General features: G+C 35.1%; 2 protein-coding genes and 1 long non-coding RNA gene across 8 annotated transcripts; 2 read left to right on the top strand and 1 right to left on the bottom strand.

The window, feature by feature from the left end:
• The first annotated feature begins 205 nt into the window (after window positions 1-205).
• LOC133030844 (uncharacterized) lies at window positions 206-1,496 on the top strand. The gene is made up of 2 exons (XR_009684381.1): window positions 206-525; window positions 1,235-1,496. It is a non-coding gene; the product is annotated as an uncharacterized LOC133030844 (long non-coding RNA).
• Window positions 1,497-9,137: 7,641 nt separating this feature from the next.
• Window positions 9,138-12,615, top strand: LOC115722528 (guanine nucleotide-binding protein subunit gamma 2). Of its 4 annotated transcripts, XM_061104114.1 has the most exons (6): window positions 9,138-9,451; window positions 9,576-9,634; window positions 9,731-9,938; window positions 12,040-12,092; window positions 12,201-12,245; window positions 12,332-12,615. In XM_061104114.1, exons 3-6 carry the CDS (start codon window positions 9,804-9,806, stop codon window positions 12,414-12,416), a joined length of 318 nt encoding a protein of 105 aa, XP_060960097.1. In that variant the 5' UTR covers window positions 9,138-9,451; window positions 9,576-9,634; window positions 9,731-9,803; the 3' UTR covers window positions 12,417-12,615. The 4 variants fall into 4 exon arrangements, with proteins under 4 accessions (XP_060960097.1, XP_030507622.1, XP_030507621.1 ...); XM_030651762.2 differs by having other exon boundaries at window positions 9,139-9,634; XM_030651761.2 differs by lacking the exon at window positions 9,576-9,634 and having other exon boundaries at window positions 9,141-9,451.
• LOC115722527 (uncharacterized) lies at window positions 12,591-14,548 on the bottom strand. 3 transcript variants are annotated; one of them, XM_030651759.2, is made up of 3 exons: window positions 14,393-14,548; window positions 13,900-14,104; window positions 12,591-13,175 (listed from the first exon to the last, which is right to left on the bottom strand). In XM_030651759.2, the coding sequence occupies exons 2-3, from the start codon at window positions 14,089-14,091 to the stop codon at window positions 12,816-12,818; spliced, it is 552 nt and encodes a 183-aa protein (XP_030507619.1). In that variant the 5' UTR covers window positions 14,092-14,104; window positions 14,393-14,548; the 3' UTR covers window positions 12,591-12,815. The 3 variants fall into 3 exon arrangements, with proteins under 3 accessions (XP_030507619.1, XP_060960095.1, XP_030507620.1); XM_061104112.1 differs by having other exon boundaries at window positions 14,376-14,456; XM_030651760.2 differs by having other exon boundaries at window positions 14,223-14,399.
• Window positions 14,549-19,386: the final 4,838 nt, after the last annotated feature.

The raw sequence follows: 19,386 nt of genomic DNA, 5'->3' as shown, positions 1-19,386 counted from the left end.
TAATTGTAAAGCTAGTTTCTTATATATTATTGCTTACACGTCAGGGGTCTAGGATTGACTTCTATCAATCAATCCATCATTTCACTCTCTTTTTTTCTTCTTTTCTTTTTATTTTTAATTTTATTTCAGTTTTTAATTTTTAATTTTTAATTTTATTTCAGTTTTTAATTTTTAATTTTTTTCCATAACAATTCTTCATTTTTAATTTTTAATTGTAAAGCTAGTTTCTTATATATTCTTACGAAGAAACGGACCTTGATAACATATGGAGCGACTGTGTAGAGAATAAAGCCAGAAAGAGTATAGACAACAAAAACTAATACCTGAAGACAAAATCAAATAATAAAGAATAGTCGAAGTCAAGGAAAGTGTTTTGAGAAATGAAAAATATTTTCACTGGTTTTAGGCACAATCTTAGGAAATCATTGTGCTTCTTATGTATGTTTGCTCAACAAATAATGCAGAGATTTCATTGTCAACGTTTCTGGGAAAAAAGCTAATGTTGGTGCTGATGTTCGAACCGAGGTTTGTTTTCGGTTTCTTTTTGGTTTTCTCCCATATTTGAAATTTTACACCTCTGTATGTATTTTTTTAATATGTTTTTTATCTAGTTTTTTCCTGTCCATTTTTATATCATCAATGGGTAACAATGAGATTTATCATGGATGTTGATGTTCAAAGAGTTTTTCCTGTATTTTAGCTTGTATACAGTTGTTTTGTAGTTTTATTATAGTTTTGCTACTTGCATATGTTATTTCACTATAAAATTAATATGCAACTATTTGAACAAAACTTACTATGTATAACTACTATTTCTTAGTCCCCATCAAATTAAATTCTTGCATAATATATAAACTATCATAAAACGATAATGCAACTATAAGGCAACCAAAACAAAAAATAAACAGACTTATACATAATTGGTTGTACCTTAATTCGATTTTACTCTTCTTATTTTATTTTTCAAAAAATATATTTATATTGAAAACCAGTAATCAATCAAAATGTAACTGTATATAACGTAGATGTATTATTCATGAGGTTTTTTTTAAAAATTTTCACATCATACATTGTTTTGAATTTGGTGGGAGCTCCAGATCTGTTTGTTACAGATCTACATTTCATGAATCTGGATTTCGATATTAGGGGGAGTTGTTTTGATCGAATAAAACAGAAAACAAATGTGTAATTTCAGTTTCTTCACGGCTTTTTCGATTTTTTTCGTCATTTTCAGTTTAGATCATTGCAGGTCTTCTTTTCCAGTTGATTTTGCCAGAATTAATAGTTGTATTTTTCTCGTTTTGGTTTCATTTTGGTTGTTTTGCGGTTTTGAAATGAGCGCGTATTTTCATCTTCATGGTTCGCTCTGTACAGCTGAAGGCTTAGTGCATGTGGTATTTTTGTAAATATTTGTATGTGGACTGTATAAATGTTTAATGGGCCGGCCCAAAGTATTTTTGTAATTTTTTTTCCTTTTTTGTATTTTTCTGTTTTTTTCCCTAAAATAAATTCCAACAGATCACAAGTGCCAAGTTGTTAGTATTGGCACCATTTCCATCAGAAGCTATGATGGCACTATCAAAACTCTCATAAATGTTAGACACATTTCTGATCTGAAGAGATTTGATTTCTCTTGGCACTCTTGATGATGAAGGGTTTGAGTACAAAACTGATAAGGGGACTATGAGGATCACTAAAGGTTCATTACTTGTCATGAGAGGTATCAAGAAACATGGCTTGTACTTCCTGGATGGATAAACAATGACCCCTGCATAAGTTGCAGCAGTCGCCAAAGTCAAGATCGATTCCAAGCTTTGGCATGCCAGATTGGGCCATATCAGTGAGCAAGGATTGGTGGAGTTGTCTAAACAAGGTTTACTCTTAAACTATACTCATGCAAACTTACCCTTTTGTGAGATCTGTGTGTAAGGAAAACAACACAAAATAAAATTTTCAAGGAGCAATTACAGAGCAAAACAGTTGCTAGAATACCTACATACTAATCTTTGGGGTGCAAGCAGGGTCAAAACAACTAGTGGAAATTAATATTTCTTATCTGCTCTAGATGATTATAGAAGAAAGGTATGGGTTTTCCTATTGAAACAAAAAAAAAAAAAATGATTATCGTAACAAGTTTAGAAATTGGAAAACTTTTGTTGAAAACCAAACTGATAAAAGGGTCAAATCTTTAAGAGCTGATAATGGTCTTGAGTTTATTATTGATGAGTTTGATGAGCTATGTGTAGAAAGAGGCATTAGAAGGCATATAACTATTTGTCAAAAACCCTCAACAGCTAGAATGGGGTTACTGAAAGGATGAATAGAACACTTCTAAACAAGGTAAGATGTGTTCTACTTGACTCTGGTTTGCCACAAGAAATATTAGGGAGAAGCTTTGTACACTTCATGTTACTTAATAAAGAGAAGTCCTAGTAGAGCTATTGATCTCAAAACCCTTGAAGAATTGTGGTGTGGTAAGCCTCCTTCTCTAATGCACTTAAGATCTTTTGGTTGTGCTGCATATGCACAAACAGTGGAGGACAAGCTAGGAAAAAGGTCAATTAAATGTGTTTTTCTTGGCTACCAAATTGGTGTCAAAGGCTATAGATTGTTATCAATTGAAACTAACAAAATTTTGATCAGTAAAGATGTTATTTTTAATGAGAATGATTTCCCTTTTAAAAGAAATGAGAAAGGTATTTTACCTAATGTTTCAGGTGACAGTTCTTAGTCCAAGGTGCAAATTTAGGTGGAGCCACTACAACATACAAGTACAAACCTGCAAGTTCAAGATGGCACTAATCAAGACATTGAGGAAGACATTTAATCTGATGATCTTGAAAACTACCAGCTGGCCATAGATAGAACTGTTAGAATATATTTTACCAAGACCTAGATTTACTAACAAGTATGTTTTTAACATCCTGATATGAATTTCTAAAACGATGAAAATAAACACATAAAAGGTATGAGAAACCTTACAGTGGTTGCAGCAGAATTAAATGACTTCCGCTCAGATCTCTAACCCTTGTATCCTTTCTGTAGCAGAGTATCACCAAGATCTGAGCCCGATTCTCCTTCTTGTTATTTGGATTATTCACAGTCTTACATACTATGATTGAGGACTCACTTGTTATGTGTGGGCATGCACTCAATCACTAATGGTTGAAATTTGGTTTGTGAAGAAGAGGCTATGGTATTTCAAATTGAAGAAGAAGAAAAGGAAGAGGTCTCTTCAACCTAGAGAGAATACTTAGTTTTTAACTTTGGAGGCATTAGTTGGATAATGAGACCATAGCCTTCCTTTTATTCTAATTTCCAATAGGATTAGGGTTGAATTATTTGGAATAAAAAATTGATAAAAATAGAGTAAAATTGACACATAATGGCCGACCACTTAATGGGCCCAACATTAGTTTGGTTTTTCCCATTTTTCTCAACTATTTGATCTATTTTTCACAAATACCACTTTTTGCAACTTCAACCCTATAAATGCCAAAACTATTTATTCAATAATTAAAATAATTATCAAATAAAATTGTCATTTATAATATTTATTAGTTAGACTCCACAAAGTCTCTTAATTAATAAATTAACCTTAAAATACCATTTCTTCACAATCAAGCCATAACATAGTGAAAATTCATAAACTAGACATAGTCTAATTTTAGAATTAAAATTGATTAACTAAAATCAATTAACTGAGTCTTACAAGCAGTTTGTCTCAACTAGTATGGGGTGTTGGGCTTTGTGCCCTAAATAAAACTCTATTTCAATGTAATCTCTATCATTTAATTTCCAATAAAGAGACAAAAGTATTTTCATCACTTATTTAACGTGTCATTTGGTTCATGTTATCATTTATATGTTTATTTGATTTATAAATTCATCCAAACCCTTATCACATTAATATTCTTATTTATTGTGTTGTCAGCACAGTGGAAAGTAATCAAGATTGTGTGATTAAATATATATTCCTAGATTTATCACTACACATGGTTTAACTAATATGATAATCTACAACATAGTTTACTTGCACCTTGGATAAGTGCTATGTCCTTTCCAAGGTATTGGTAAAAGTAAAGCTTGGGTTGGATGCATGGGGTATGCATTGGAACTGACCGATATTGAACTTGGATTAGATATGATAAAATTACCGTAATATCTATTCAATTCAATATCTCCTAGTTGATCCTAGATCAAATGATCTTAATCCTGACATGGGTAGGTTCGATCTCAAGAGTATTATTCATGTTCTTTGATTTGTCAGTTAAGCCTACTTTTTGGTCAGGGTGATACGTACATTTTGGGAACATGGTAGTGCAATTGAGTGGGAGCGCTAATCATAGATATGGAATCTATAGCTTCTATCTGGACATAGAAGTGAAATGATGATTTCCTTCGAGCTTGGGTAAACAGAGATAAATGGTTGAGTACTCATTTCAGTAATTATGTTAGTTCACTAAAATATCATTTAAGTGGCTAAGTGTTTTAAGGATAAAATACATTGAAGGGTATAACGGTAAATTAATCCCTATAAAATGTAGATCATATATAGAAGATCATTAATTATTGGGATTATAACAATAGATAACTAATAGCGTATCTATATCGTGAAACATATAGAGCGTTCTATATAGCTGAGAGTGCAATTCCAAGTTCTATGGTGGATGCAATGAGGAATTAATAAGTTAGTGAATTTACTTGGTAAATTCTAGATCTGCTTATTGGAAGCTCAGATATATAGGCCCATGGTCCCCATACTAGTTGAGACAATACTACTTGTAAGACTCAGTTAATTGATTTTAATTAATCAATTATAATTCTAAAACTTAAGTGTAATTAATAAACATATTAAATAGAAATATTATTTAATAATTAATTTTAGTTATTAAATAATTAGATTTGACATTTAGTGGTTAGATTAGAAAAATGACATTTTTGAGAAAATAAGATGAAAAATGTGAAAAATGGCAAAATTGTAAAGTGGGGCCCATAATCCATGGTCGACCACTTGGGAAGGGTTTTGCCACTTTATTTTATCCTTAAAACACTTAGCCACCTATAAATGATATTTTAGTGAACTAATATAATCACTAAAATGAGCGCTCTATCATTTATCTCTATTTAGCCAAGCTCGAAGGAAATCATCGTTTCACTTCTATCTCCTGATAGAAGCTATAGATTCTATATCTATGATTAGCGCTCCCACTCAATTGTACTATCGTGTTCCCAAAATGTACGTATCACCCGGACCAAAAGGTAGGCTTAACTAACAAATCAAAGAACACAAATAACACTCTTGAGATCGAACCTAATCATGTCAAGATTAAGATCATTTGATCTAGGTGATATTGAATTGAGTAAATATTACGGTAAGATTATCATATCTTGTTCAAGTTCAATATCGGTCCCTTCCGATGCATAGTCCATACATCCAACCCAAGATTACTTTAAACAATGCCCTAGAAAGGACATAGCACTTATCCAAGGTGCAAGTAAACTACGTTGTAGATTATCATATCAGTTAAACCCTGTGTACTGATAAATCTAGGAATACATTTAATTACACAATCTTGTTTACTTTCCACTGTGTTGACAACACAATAAATAAAAATATCAGTGTGATAAGAGTTTGGATGAATTTATTAATCAAATAAGTAATTAAATGATCACATGAACCAAATAACACATTAAACAAGTAATAAAATTAAATCTTTTTCTTTATTGATTTGAATAGAAAAGATTAAATTGAAATAGAGTTTTATTTAGGGCACAAAGCCCAACAAGAATAATAAGAGAAATAAAGCCCCCTGACAGATATGGAGAAGCAGACATGATTGCCTATGCACTTGTAGTAGCTAAAGAATCAAAGGAGTATGTGCCTAGAAACTACCAAGAAGCAATCAACAGCAAACACTCCAAGAAATGGAATGCAGTAATGAATGGAGAGATCACTTCTCTGAAGAAGAATATAACCTGGATAGTTGTATTGAAACCAGATGGACAAAAAGTAATAGGATGCAAATGGGTTTTTAGAGTCAAAGATGTTCTAACTGAGGATGAACCAAAGGTGTACAAGGCTGGATTAGTTACAAAAGGATTCACACAAGTTGAAGGGATAGATTACCTAGAAATTTTCTCTCCAGTTGTTAAAGTGAAGACAATAAGAATGATGATTGTTATTGTTGTTCAACTTGACTGGCACATAAAACAAATGGATGTAAAAATAGCATTTTCGAATGGAAAACTTGAAGAAACTACATACATGGAGCAGCCTGAAGGATTCAAGGTGGAATCCAAAGAAGGGGAGCTGGTTTGTCTACTAAAGAGGTCACTATATAGTCTAAAGCAATCTCCAAGGCAATGGTACAAGAAGATTGATTCAGTGGTTACAAAAGTTGGTTACATCAAATCCAAGTTTGACACATGCTTGTATTTTACAAATCTGAATTCACAAGCTACAACCTTCTTACTGATCTATGTTGATGACTTGTTTATTATGGGAAAGGATCAAAACCAAATAAGCAAACTTAAGTATGTCCTAAACAGTGAGTTTGAGATGAAAGACATGGGAGTTGCTAGAAAAATCTTAGGCATTGAAATCAAGAGAGACAGGAAAGAGAAGAAGCTATTGCTGACACGATAATCATACATTGAAAAGGTCATTAAGAGGTTCAATATGGAGGATGGAAAAGAAACTCAAGTTCCTTTAGCTGGTCATTTTGTATTCACAACAAAGCAATCCCCAAAAGACGAAAAATCCAAGAAAAATATAGAAGAAATTCCTTATGCCAAAGCTATTGGGAGTGTCATGTATGCAATGATAAGCATAAGGTCTGATATTGCATATGCTGTCAGCACTTTGAGCAGGTTTATGTCCAATCCTGGTGAAGAACATTAGAGTGGTTTGAAATGGCTTTTAAGGTATCTAAAGAAAACCTCAACTATGGCTTGAAATTTGAGAAGATTGGCAACACACTGAAGTTAGAAGGCTTTGATTATGCATCCAACAAGGACACTAAAAAATTGATCACTAGCTACTGTTTCTAGTTAAATTCATGTTGCATAAACTGAAATCATAGCTGCAACATGTAGTTGCTTTGTCCACTACAAGAGTTGAGTTCATGGCAATCACAGAAGCTTTCAAGGAAGCAACTTGGATCAAGGGCATCTTGCAAGAAATCAACATGTTGAAAGGAAAAGTCTCAGTGTTTTTAGACAACCAATCTGCAATTCACTTGAGTAAGAACCATGAGAGATCCAAACACATTGATATTAGAATGTTTTGGATCAGGGACAAGATAGAATCTAAAAAGATTGAATAGGAGAAAGTTCCCTCAGATGAGAACCCTGCTAATGCAGGAATTAAGGTGCTGCCAGTGAGCAAGTTTAGGTATTTCATGGACTTGCTCAAACTTGGACATGTGTAGTTTTTTAGGTTCACTCCCCCAAGCATTTTGTTTCACTAGTTTTCTATGAATTAAGGTGGAGATTGTGGTTGTAATTCATAGAAAACCAATTTTGGTTTTAAACTTTCTATTCTTGGAAGTTAGTTAAGAAAGTTAGTTAAAGTAGTTATGTTAGTTGGCTTTGTCCAAGTGGTTAGTGGCTCATTTTTGTGAGCTATTTTCTAACCTATTTAAACACCAATTATTATGTAATTTTTAAGAAAGAGAGAGTTCATTAGAGTGAGTGAAAAATTAGAGAAGAGAGTTGAGAGAGAGAGAGCCAAAGTTGAAGACTCTTGGAGGTGTAGAACCATGACATTCATGGTGTTCTAAACTGCTCGATCATGGAGGTTTGAGAGGAAATATGTCTCTGAGTGTATCTCTAATTGATGAACTCTTTATTGGTGTTTGTAAACTACATTGCATAGTGGAGAAACTCCTTAGGGGAGAGCTGGAATAGGACTCACATTGAGATCCGAACCAGGATAATTTCTTTGTCTCACTGTTTTATTTTTTCTTTGTTATTCTGCATTGTTTTTGCCAAATTCTTGTTCATTTCTTTTCTGGTTTATTATCTAGTTTGTATGCATTGCAATGTGTATATTTGTGTGTTGAGTTTTTGTTGTAGGGATTTACAACGGAGAACATATTAGGTTGAGCTTCAATTACATATATAGATTATAACAGAATAAAAAACATACGCTGACACCATTTACTAAATCCACAATTACAACTATCAATATATACAATGGAAGATTCAAAATTTTTATTTTCAAAATTCCCAAATTTTATAATCAAAATCATCAAATCTTCAATCAATTTAACAAGAGGTGGCTCTGACACCATTTAATAAGATTTATAAAACACTCAAAAAATAAAAATGACCAGAGATTTAATCATATTTCTAAAAGTACTTTAATATAGAAAATCCTAAATTAAATTTTATAGAATCTTTGCTAAATAAAAGAAGAAGAAGATGATAATAAGACAAGCAAAAACAATAACCTGAAGTCATTATTAGAGATTGCAAAGAATGTTATGATCTTCCAAGAATACACTATTTCTCTAATGGGGAAGGAGATAGTACAGCAACATGTGTACTACTACCTATTTATAGGCTCATTATATAATGAGTTTTGGGTATTCATAAGTTAGCCCCTTAACAAATTATAAATTAACTTATAAAATTTACACATTATTTCCATGATAATTTAAAACTCTTTCGATACTCATAATATAATTGTTCACTTAATTTTGTGTCACTTTATAATAGTATATATAATATACATATGTGCCCACAGTAAAATTTTAGTCCAATGATATTTTTTTTTTCAATACTATTATTGACATATTTAGTGTTTAATTGAGGATTAGATTTTTATGCTTATTTAATAGAAAGAAACAGAAAAATAAAATAAAATAAAATAAAATCTCAAATCTATACTTTAGAAGTAATATGTGGTCCAATTAGGGAAGAAGAAGGTCCAAAAAAAAGACTTTTTTTATATTACTATTATTGACATACTTTGTGTTTAATAACTGAGACCTTAAGAACAAATATTTAGAGATCAAGATTCGAACTTTGGTCTCCCCTATTCTAGAAGACCCCACCTCTAGTATTTTTAGTCCAAAAGTATTAATAAAAGAGTATTTCTCATATGTGAGTGGAGAGCTACTATTTAGCATGTTTTGTGTATTTTTCTTATAAAAACAGATGACGGACCTTTTCTATTGAAGCAAAACAATAAAATATCATATAAAATAAAGCTTAGAACTTTTGTCTTGCTTGTCCTGTACTGAGCATAAGTTTTACATTTGAGAGTCCAACAACTCAGAGTTGAAAAAGAAGAATCGCGTGGGGGCTGCTGGCTGTAGCTGTATGAAGTTGGAGACGACCAAACCAAAACCAAAAGAGTCTCAAAGGAGAGACAAAAAAGACAGAAAATAAGAGAAAGAATACTAGCTTTCATCCAAACAAAACAAATGAAAAAAGAAAGAAAGTAAAAACTTTCCCTTTCCCTTTCTCGTTTCTCCCTTTTCCCTTTTAAAACTTTCTTTTTTTCTAATAATTTTATCAAATAACAGCCAAAACCTGATACCCAAATTCTCTGTTCTCTTAAATAGATCCATCTCTTTGTGTTTAGGTTCACCAAAGCTCGTGGGGTCCATAAAAAATTTTCTGGGTCGTCCTTCTATTCCACTATAATTGCTTATATTCTGAGATGATCAATTTGTTTTCTTCTGGTGACTAAGGTTTTTCTTCAACTGTGTAATAATAGGTAGGGGCTTTTCATTGGTTGGCTTTGGCTTTGGTATTTTTGGCTGTGTGACTGTGACTGTTACTGGGCTAAGATGCAATCAAGTGGGTCCGAAACCGCCAGCCCTACTACCCAACGGCTTCAATCCTTGTCAATTGCTGATACTAGAGGAAGACATAGGATACAAGCTGAGCTTAAGAGGCTCGAGCAAGAAACTAGATTCTTAGAGGTCAGTGTCTTCGATTTTACTACATATATATACGGTTTTTGTTGTGATGGTCAGAATTTCGTTAATTTCTAAAATGTTGGCTGTTTGATTTTGATTGTTTCATGGGAAATCTTTGTTCTTTTATGGACTAGACATGTTGATATTTAAAAACCAAAATGTATTTTCTTATATTTTTATGGTATAAATTTTGGTTCAAGTATTGGCTAATCTTTGGAGGTATGTGTAAAGAGAGACATTAGCTTTGTAATAATAATTTGTCTGGGCATCTGTTCTTGCATCTTACTATTTCATTTGCCGTTTAAGTTTTCTGTTCTAATATTAAAAGCTGTAAGTTAGTGTTCCTTGGAAAAATACAACCAAAAGTTACACTATACTCATTTGAGGAATCCTGTGCTTCTTTTTTGGGTTTTAAAGTACTGGGAGATAGTTTTGGTTTTGGTCTTCTAAACACGTTGAACTTCTGCTACCACATTTCATTGGACAGAGTACTGTAACATTATTTTGATCTGCACTCTGCAGTGGATGATAACAGTTAGGAGTCTTTGGTTGTAAATATGTGAGTATTTCCGTACAATAGGAGCAAAGAGTTTAAAGGACAGTTTATTGTTATTTAGTGGCATCATGTCTTACAGATGTTTTTGGGGGTTACTAAGAAAATTACTTGTCATGTTGCTTAAAAGTGTGCTGGCCTGTGAATTTGATAATATTGACTTTTGACTTTCCTGAAAGGCTACTTGGATTTTATTCATCCATCTTTCTGATGGCATAATAATGTACTGGGACCAAATAGTATTTTTGCTTCTTGAGTCTAGTACTGAGGTGCTCTTCACTATGTAGTACACCTGTCCATGTTTTTCTCTTGTCCTTTTTCTGTAAATGACTTTAAATGCCCTTTGTTTATTTTATTCCTTACAAGTCTCAGTCTCAGTTTTTCAGGCCTGGCAATCATTTGTCATAGATTGCCCATGGTAAACTTTAAATTACACTAATACAGTTTGTTAAGAGGATATATTGGTTAGCAAAATCTCCAAGAACATAAAATAATAAAACTCTGACATCTGGAAGTTTGTCTCCTGGATTTACCAGATAGTAATATTTATGATCAGGAGATGCTGCTTATAAATGATGGCATTTTGTGGCAATATAAGTAAACTTGATAGGAACTTGCTCTTATGCTCCTTTGATCATTTCTTGTTTCCTACTTAGCACTAGTGTAGTAATTGAATGTTGTCTTCTGTAACATAGTGATGTTACCAAAACCATACCTTTGTATTTGATATTTATGAATGTGATCGACGCAGGCTGAATCTCAGTGGATTTAGTATTAAAAATATGTATTTAATATTTATAAGCTATACTCTGGTTAGCTTACTTGGCACTGTCACCGAACTCCCACCGACTTTGGTAGAACCATTCTCATACTCAGCCCTTGTGAATTTCCACTGACAGGGTTTAGGGCCTAGGGGTGATACTGAGGCAGACAATTTGTGTTATTGCTTTCTTTTTCTAACTTGTTATGGGAGTGCTTTATCACATATATTGTCTCTACTTCGTACTAATCTAGCATGGTGCATTTTCTAAAGAATGTTTGGCACTATAATTTCTTTGCCACATCTGTAAAGCTCTATGTTACTTTAATGCACTTGTCCTGAGTTGTGGGGTTATTTTCCTGAAAATTTTTTGGCAGACCATCTTTAATAATTACAGTTTCATCTCGAAAATACTGGAAGGTTTTTGTTATCATACTAAATCAGTCCTAGAATTGCTGGGATTTTATTGTTCTTTCCATATTAATATTGTTCCTGGTATTTGGCATGTCTCCTCTGTATTTCTTTAACATATCCCTTTTAACTTTTAAGGCACCTATTCTTCATTGGATTGTGTTGTAGAAATTCTATCTTTACAATTTTTCGTGTTCTTGTTCCAAATTTTTGTCTTTGGTTACCTTTTCAACTTGTTTCTTCTAGTTGCTTGCTCAATAACTGCTAGGGAACTTATCAAAATAACATTTTGTTGTGATGTGAAAAACTAGACCAAATATATTTTTGATTCAAAACTGTATGCTATTGCTAAGTGACTTCTCTGTATGTGTTACACACAGGAAGAGCTTGAACAGCTTGAAAGAATGGAAAGAGCCTCAGCCGCTTGCAACGAGTAAGCGTAAAACCGTGCATGTGCATATTTGAATTATTGAATCGTTAGTCTAAATCTTAGTTTTTACCATTTCAGATTTTCAAACTGAATTTTCTGTGATGATTTCAGAATGCTGAGTAATATAGAAACAAGACCTGATCCATTACTCCCAGTGTAATGCTTTCTTCTAGTCCTCTCAATGATTTCATAAATTTATCAACATAACTTCATCTGAACATCTGATTTTATCTGCTTGACAGAACACATGGCCCTCTTAGTCCATTATGGGATCGATGGTTTGAAGGACCTCAAGATTCAAAAGGTTGCAGATGCTGGATCCTGTGACGATTATCGATAACTACACAACCCTCATCATCATTTGTTAACTACAGCTTTGATTCACAAGCGTTTACAGTTTTACTGTTTGTAGTCAAATTTCTATGAAAAAAAAACTTGTGCAGATGTTAGTTTACAGCGATGCTATATCATTTGGCGAGCAGTTAATGAAATTGACACCAATTTGCAGAGTGTAACAATTTTTCAATTGAAACGTTTCCTTTGTAATTTGCATAGTACATATCAATCAGATTTGAAAATCAAAGAAAAATAAGAGGATTTTAGGATGTTAACATTTAAAACCATCTACAGATTTAATAAGAAACAGCTTTCAAAGAGTTTAATGATACAAAGGGCATGTACAACACTCTTCTACCATGCACTGAATATGCCTTTCTGTTCCATCTTTTAGCTCGTTGCTTTTCCAGTTACTCGCTGAGCAATCCACCCTAGACCGTCATACAAACCATCTCCGGTGAGAGCAGAGCAAGCTTGTATGTGCCAGTCATGATTCTTGATACTATGGAGAGAAAGGGCATCAGTAATCTCTGCTGGTGTCATGGCATCCTTGAGGTCTTGTTTGTTAGCAAAGACCAATAAAACAGAGTTTTGAAGGTCATCGTGTCCCAGTAACCTGAACAGTTCATCTTTCATAATGGAGATCCTAGCTCTATCAGTGCTGTCTATTACCACAATAATAGAATGAGTACCACGATAATATGTAGCCCATGATGTCCTCAGCCTGTCTTGCCCTCCAAGATCCCAAACCTGATATAAAAAAAAAGCATTGGCAGATGAGGAACAAATGGAAAATCCACGCCAGATAACAAAGGAAAAACCATGGAATTCGAGTTAGTAAATTACCCAAAAGTGCTTGTATTATTAATAGGAAAGTTAAAATGAGAGCTGGTTCTTTTAAAAAGAGAGCACTTAGTATTCTATTATTCATCATAAGAAAATGATAATTAGTTAACAACTATGTGATTTCGATGTGAATCGTGACTAAATGCTCATAAACCCAACTTGTAACGCCTCTTGAATTCGTGCCAGCGCAAACTATGACTTAACCAGCACCCCACAGTTAAAGTCAACTAAGGACACTCACCTTCAAACAGATACATACACTATACGATCTTGGTATCATATCCCAAAGATCTTCAAATGGTGCGAACTCTACCCAGATGCAACTTACAACTGACAAGAAAAACTTGAAGCACAACATGAGATTTCTGTCATCTGAATTCATAACTAGAGAGCATATTAACTAATCATATTCTCGTCCTAAATTTAATCAAATTCACAGAAACATGTCAAGTTCCCTTATGGGCAATAGACTCATTACTTGTAAACAAACATAGCCCAAAACCGTGATTATCCAAGTAACCAATCTATTACCATATAACTAAAGAAATAAGTACCGATTTTGGCAAAACAAACACATCATATAAAGAAAAAAAAAATAAAAAATTGAGAATGGAACAGATAATGGTACCTCGAATCGAATGTTCTTATACACAAGTTCCTCAACGTTGCTACCAACCGTAGGGTGGGTAGTAACAACTTCTCCAAGGTGTAATTTGTAAAGAGTGGTGGTTTTTCCAGCGTTATCCAAACCAACAACCACAAGCTTATACTCTTTCGCGGGAAAAAGCATGAACCAAAACTTCGATACGAAAGCACCCATCTTAATCTCCCACCTAAAACAATTCAGAAATCAAAATTGAAAGTCCCTCTTCTGAGAAATTATATTAAAGGAAGCATTAAAAGAGTTCAATTTTTCGGTGAAATTGGAGACATGCATTCAGATCCAATCACCTGAATAACAAAAATAAGGGAACTGAGAAGAAAAAATTGGTCCACTAATTTGGGAAAACAGAAGGATTTGAAACCCTAATTACAGGTCTTGATCTCAAATATCTATCGGTATAAATTTATTTATTTTTTTCAAAAAAAAAAAGAAAGAATTACTTGCTGTGAGAGATTACCTGCTCAGGGAGAATCGGAGATGGAATAATAATATTTATATATTCAAAATAAATAAGTTGAATTGTTTTGAGAAAGGAAGGGAACGGGAAATATGTTTTTGTTGATTGTCTTGGTCTAAGCTGATTAAAGAGTTGGACTGGGATGTGGGTCCCACATTCTATTGCTTACGTGTTAAATTGCTGACAAGATATCCACCAGGGCTTTCGACGTGGGCTCTTCCACCACTCTCTATTGTCCTTTTTTTTTTAATAGTAAGCAAACCCAGAGTTATAAAAGGATGGGCCTTGTCCTCCACTATAGCAGAGGCAGCTATTGGAGGAACTCTTCCATCCAAGAAACAAGAAGTTTTACAACATAAAATATTCTTAGCTATTAAATGTGTATTTGTCGAGTTTGGTTGAAAGAAGACACCTAAAATACCATTCTCATCCAGTAACTTGCGAATATCACAGACCATTAAATCCCACCCCCCACATAGCTCCGGCGGCCTACCAAGCATTGCCACCACCATGTTATAATCAGAAACAATACTACACCGCTCCAAAGACAGCAACCTAGCCAATTCAATCCCATGTTTGATAGCTAAAAATTCAGCAATAATAGGAAAAAATGGCTTATTCATTAAAATACCTTGTGAGGCAATGGCATTTCTGATGTGATTACGAACAACACTACCTATACTGCAACAACCAGCCCCCGCATCAATTCCCGCGTCCATATTTACCATAACTGATTCCACCTCCGGAGCCCTCCATTTGCACTTTTGCTTAGCCTCACACACTTGTCCACTACCCTTTTTATCCCAAAAATATGCAAAAAAAATCAGTAGCCCATTCCAACTCCTTCTCTCCAGTAAGAACAAAAGTTTTATGCATCACACAATTGCGCATATACCAAGCTTACCAAGCCAAACAATAAAAAATTCAAACATGTCTTTGGGCAGCAGCCCCTCCAAACGACATAAGAAGGAGACGAGGTCTTCACCACCAACTCGACTAACAACTATTCCAAAACCACCCAGTTTCCTCAACCGCTTACTTTAGCTACAACCCAAATAGCATGGTACCAATCCTCCCCATAAAAACCGCAACGACAACACCCACTCACCTCCTTCATCCCCCTTTCTTGAAAAACCATACAAGTCAACAGCCACTCATGACACAACTGCCAAAGAAAATGTTTAATCTTTGGCGGAACCGATAATCGCCACACCTTCCTCCACCATTGTTCGACTCCCCCCATATCTGACCCCTCTATAATCTCTCTTTTTTTGATCGACACTTGGTATCCGCTTTGCACAGTATACTCCCCACTAGTATTTTAATGTTAGATAATACAGTCCACACTATCCAAGTCACCCGAAACCACTCCAAGAATAAGTTCAACATCCTCCTTACAAAAGTGAGCCTGCAAGAACTCAGTATCCCATTCCCCAGACCCCAAACAAAGATCAACTGCTCTTAAACCCGAGGGAATAATTGGCTTGACATGAAAAAAAAACTCCGTAGGCCTCGGTATCCATCTATCCTCCACAATCCAAACGTTATCTCTCGATCCAATACGCCATCTATACCCTTCTAAAATAATTTCTCTACCCCACATTACACTCCTCCAAACTACCGAAGGACTTGACCCCATTTTAGCCGATAAGACATCTCCATTACGAAAATAATGATTTTTCAACAATTGCGCAACCAATGAATCACTATTCCGCATCACCCTCCACACTTGTTTGGCCAGCATGGTTTTATTAAAAAGCTCCAAATCTTTATAATTCAGTCCCCCTTACACCTTCCTTTACACAAATCTTCTCACTTACACCGGTGTATTTTCCGTTTCCTCTCCGTCGAACACCACCAAAACTTAGCAACTAGGCTATGCACACTATTGAGAAAATATTTTGAGAGCTGAAAGAAGCTCATAACATAGGCTGGCATACCTTGAATAACCGCAGTCCATTAATGTCACCCCGAGCCTCGCCAGCCTTCACTAAGCAAGACAACGCCTCACCACAAAAAAGGAAAAGAAAAGGGGAGAAAGGATCTCCCAGCCTTAAACCCTTCCTCTTCCCCTCTCCATTAATTATGAAAGAGAAAGACATCGATGTCACACAATTCATTATTTTCGCAACCCATCTCACATCATACCCGAGCTTAACCATCATTAGCTCAATAAATTTCCACTCCACCCTATCATAAGCTTTTGACATGTCCAATTTCAGTGCTATCATCTTACCATTGCCAAATCTATCCTTATGCATACAATGCAATCCTTTAAACCTGATAACAACATTATCATGAATCATCCACCCGCTGACAAAAGCACTGGAAATCGCATCTCCCATAGTCAACTTATGTCTCTCAGCTAAGCACTTAGACACAACCTTATACACCACATTACACAGGCTTATTGGTCAAAATTTAGCAACATTAGTAGGCTTAGAAACCTTCAGTATAAGGGCTATCAAAGTTTCATTAAGTTTGTGCAACGGAACATCATTATTCAAAACTTCCAGACACACCCAAGAAACATCATCTTTAGTAAAATCCCAGAACTTTAGAAAAATAAAGTAGGAAAACCATCCTTACCCGGGGCTTTGATTGGATTCATACTCTTGACCACTCACTCCACATCTTCCCCCGTAAAAAGAGCCAAAAGTAGTGCATTCATCTCCACTAGAATTTTAGACTGAACCACAAGAAGCACTTCCTCAATCTTTGGCAAGGCCGGCTGAGAAGTAGTAAACAGTAAGTCATAATAACTTTGTACTAAATCCTTAGTACCATCACTGTCAACCCGTTCAACCCCGTGATCATCAACCAAAGAGCCGATATGGTTTTTCTTTTTACGCTGGGAAGCTTTGTGATGAAAGTATTTAGTGTTACGGTCCCCATATTTCATCCAAACGGCTCTGCTACGCTGCCTCTAATACATCTCCTTCTTCTCTAAAATAGTATTCAATTGTTTCTCTTCCTTCTTAAGTAGCTACCAATTTGACGGGTTCATATTACTTGATAATTTTGAGATACGTTGTTGAATCACTGCAACCTGTTGTGCCTCCTCTTTCCGTCAAACAATATTCCAGCCCAACAAACCTTTCCCACACTGAGAGCTTTTCACTTTTAGCATGGCCAGATTCACACAAGAAGTACCATCCATCCAATGATCTCTAATGATTTTTTTTACATTCTTCCTCGTCACCCCATGCCTCCTGAACCTTGAGTGCTTTTTTCTTAGGAACAATACCTGAAGGTACAACATTATAACCACAACTAAAAAACATCGACTTATGATCAGAACCACAAAAGTCCAAGTATATGAACTCACACCTTTGAAAAACATCAAACCATTCCATATTTGCGAACAATGTGTCAAGCTTTTCCTGAACAAATCCATCTCGATGGCCATTAGACCACGTAAAGGTGTTAAACTCTTTGGACAAATCCTCCAAAACATAGTAATCCAAACTTCTCTTGAATCGGGCCATAGCTTCCATCCCTCGAGGAGGACCCCCTAATTTTTTTGAGTTGGAAATGATCTCATTCATATCTCCTCCACACAACCAAGGCCCTCTCACACAATCACCAATTCTCTCAAGTAGCTGCCAAGTAAGAATCCTTTGTGAAGCATTAGGATTCCCATAAATACCCGTAAATCGCACATAATCCCCACCAGAAACCTGAATACAAGCATCAATATGAAACCACAAAGAAGATTTAATACTAACCCTTAACACATCCTTCCACATCAAAATCAAACCACGACTTAAACCAATTCTATCTACTGAGAAAAAATAATCAAATCCCAATTTTCTTACCACATTTTTAGCATGAAAACGAGTAAGCTTACTCTCCGAAATGAAAACCATGTCAGGTTTCAACACCTCACAATGGGAACGTAGAATAGAGGATGTACAAGTATTCCCCAAGCCTTGTACATTCCAACAAAATAGATTCATTGCGATCGCGCGACCCTAAACATCAAGGCTCGCCACTTCAGAAGAAAGAGGAAGAGAAGCACAATCACCAGAATTAGAAAGTACTTTCTTCAGATTACCACTAGTCTCCACCATTGCAGAATTCAAAGTTACCAGCTCAGGATTACCCTCCATCTCAAAACCACCCTTCTTTGAACGACTTTTTTCCCCATTGCTCCCATTAATGTTTCGAGAAAGCTGCTTAAGAGAAGCCTTCTTCTTCGTACTCACTTCCTTTCCCACCTCCTTGTTAGCCACTGAACCCACCATAAACTCACCAACACTATCTTCCAAGCCAAGAACCATCTCACTTTGCTCCTTTGCACCATCCTATAATGGTTTCTTAGTCTCTCTATGAAAATCAATGATCCCCGAAATTCCCACATCTATCACACTTCTCTTGTTTCGTTCTAAAACACTCTCAAAGATAGCAACTCTTATCTCGCCCACCTAATAAGAAAGCTTCTTCACACAAGAGGAATCAAACTCACCTACTCGACCGTCAACCACCCCAACAGTATCCCTTCGAACAAGACTTTTGGATTTAAGTGCCTTTGTGATGGGCTTAGAAGCTTGGAAAGTGAAGGTGGAGTCAACACTTTCCCTCCCACTTACAAGTGGACCATTATTTAAATTTGTCTCCTCCACATTAGGAAGGCCCATTACCGTGTCCAGCCCAATACCTTGCCCCAGATTAACCTCATTCTCAACTCCTTGACAATTCAAAGGGCTCTTGGCTTATTGCAAATGGTGAGGCCTGGATTGGCTCCAAGGTTGAGAATATCCTGTTGCAGAATTTGGTTAGCACCAAGCCTCCGAATGTTATTGCTCAATGATGCTTCACCGACATCCTTGGGGTAAATTTTTTGTCTTGTCTCCTTCTAGCTTAACTTTCATTTGCTTAACATCACTTGACATTGTCCTCTTATCTTTAGGCTTGTGTTTGTTATGCTTACACCATGAATAACGAACACAAAAAGGCGGTTAAGCTTGTTGAGAAGCTCGAGGTTGTAGAAG

This window comes from Cannabis sativa, chromosome 9, assembly GCF_029168945.1.
Source record: "Cannabis sativa cultivar Pink pepper isolate KNU-18-1 chromosome 9, ASM2916894v1, whole genome shotgun sequence".
Taxonomy (NCBI): Eukaryota; Viridiplantae; Streptophyta; class Magnoliopsida; order Rosales; family Cannabaceae; genus Cannabis; species Cannabis sativa.
Note: the sequence above shows the minus strand (reverse complement) of the source record. Positions and strands in the feature narration are given on the sequence as shown.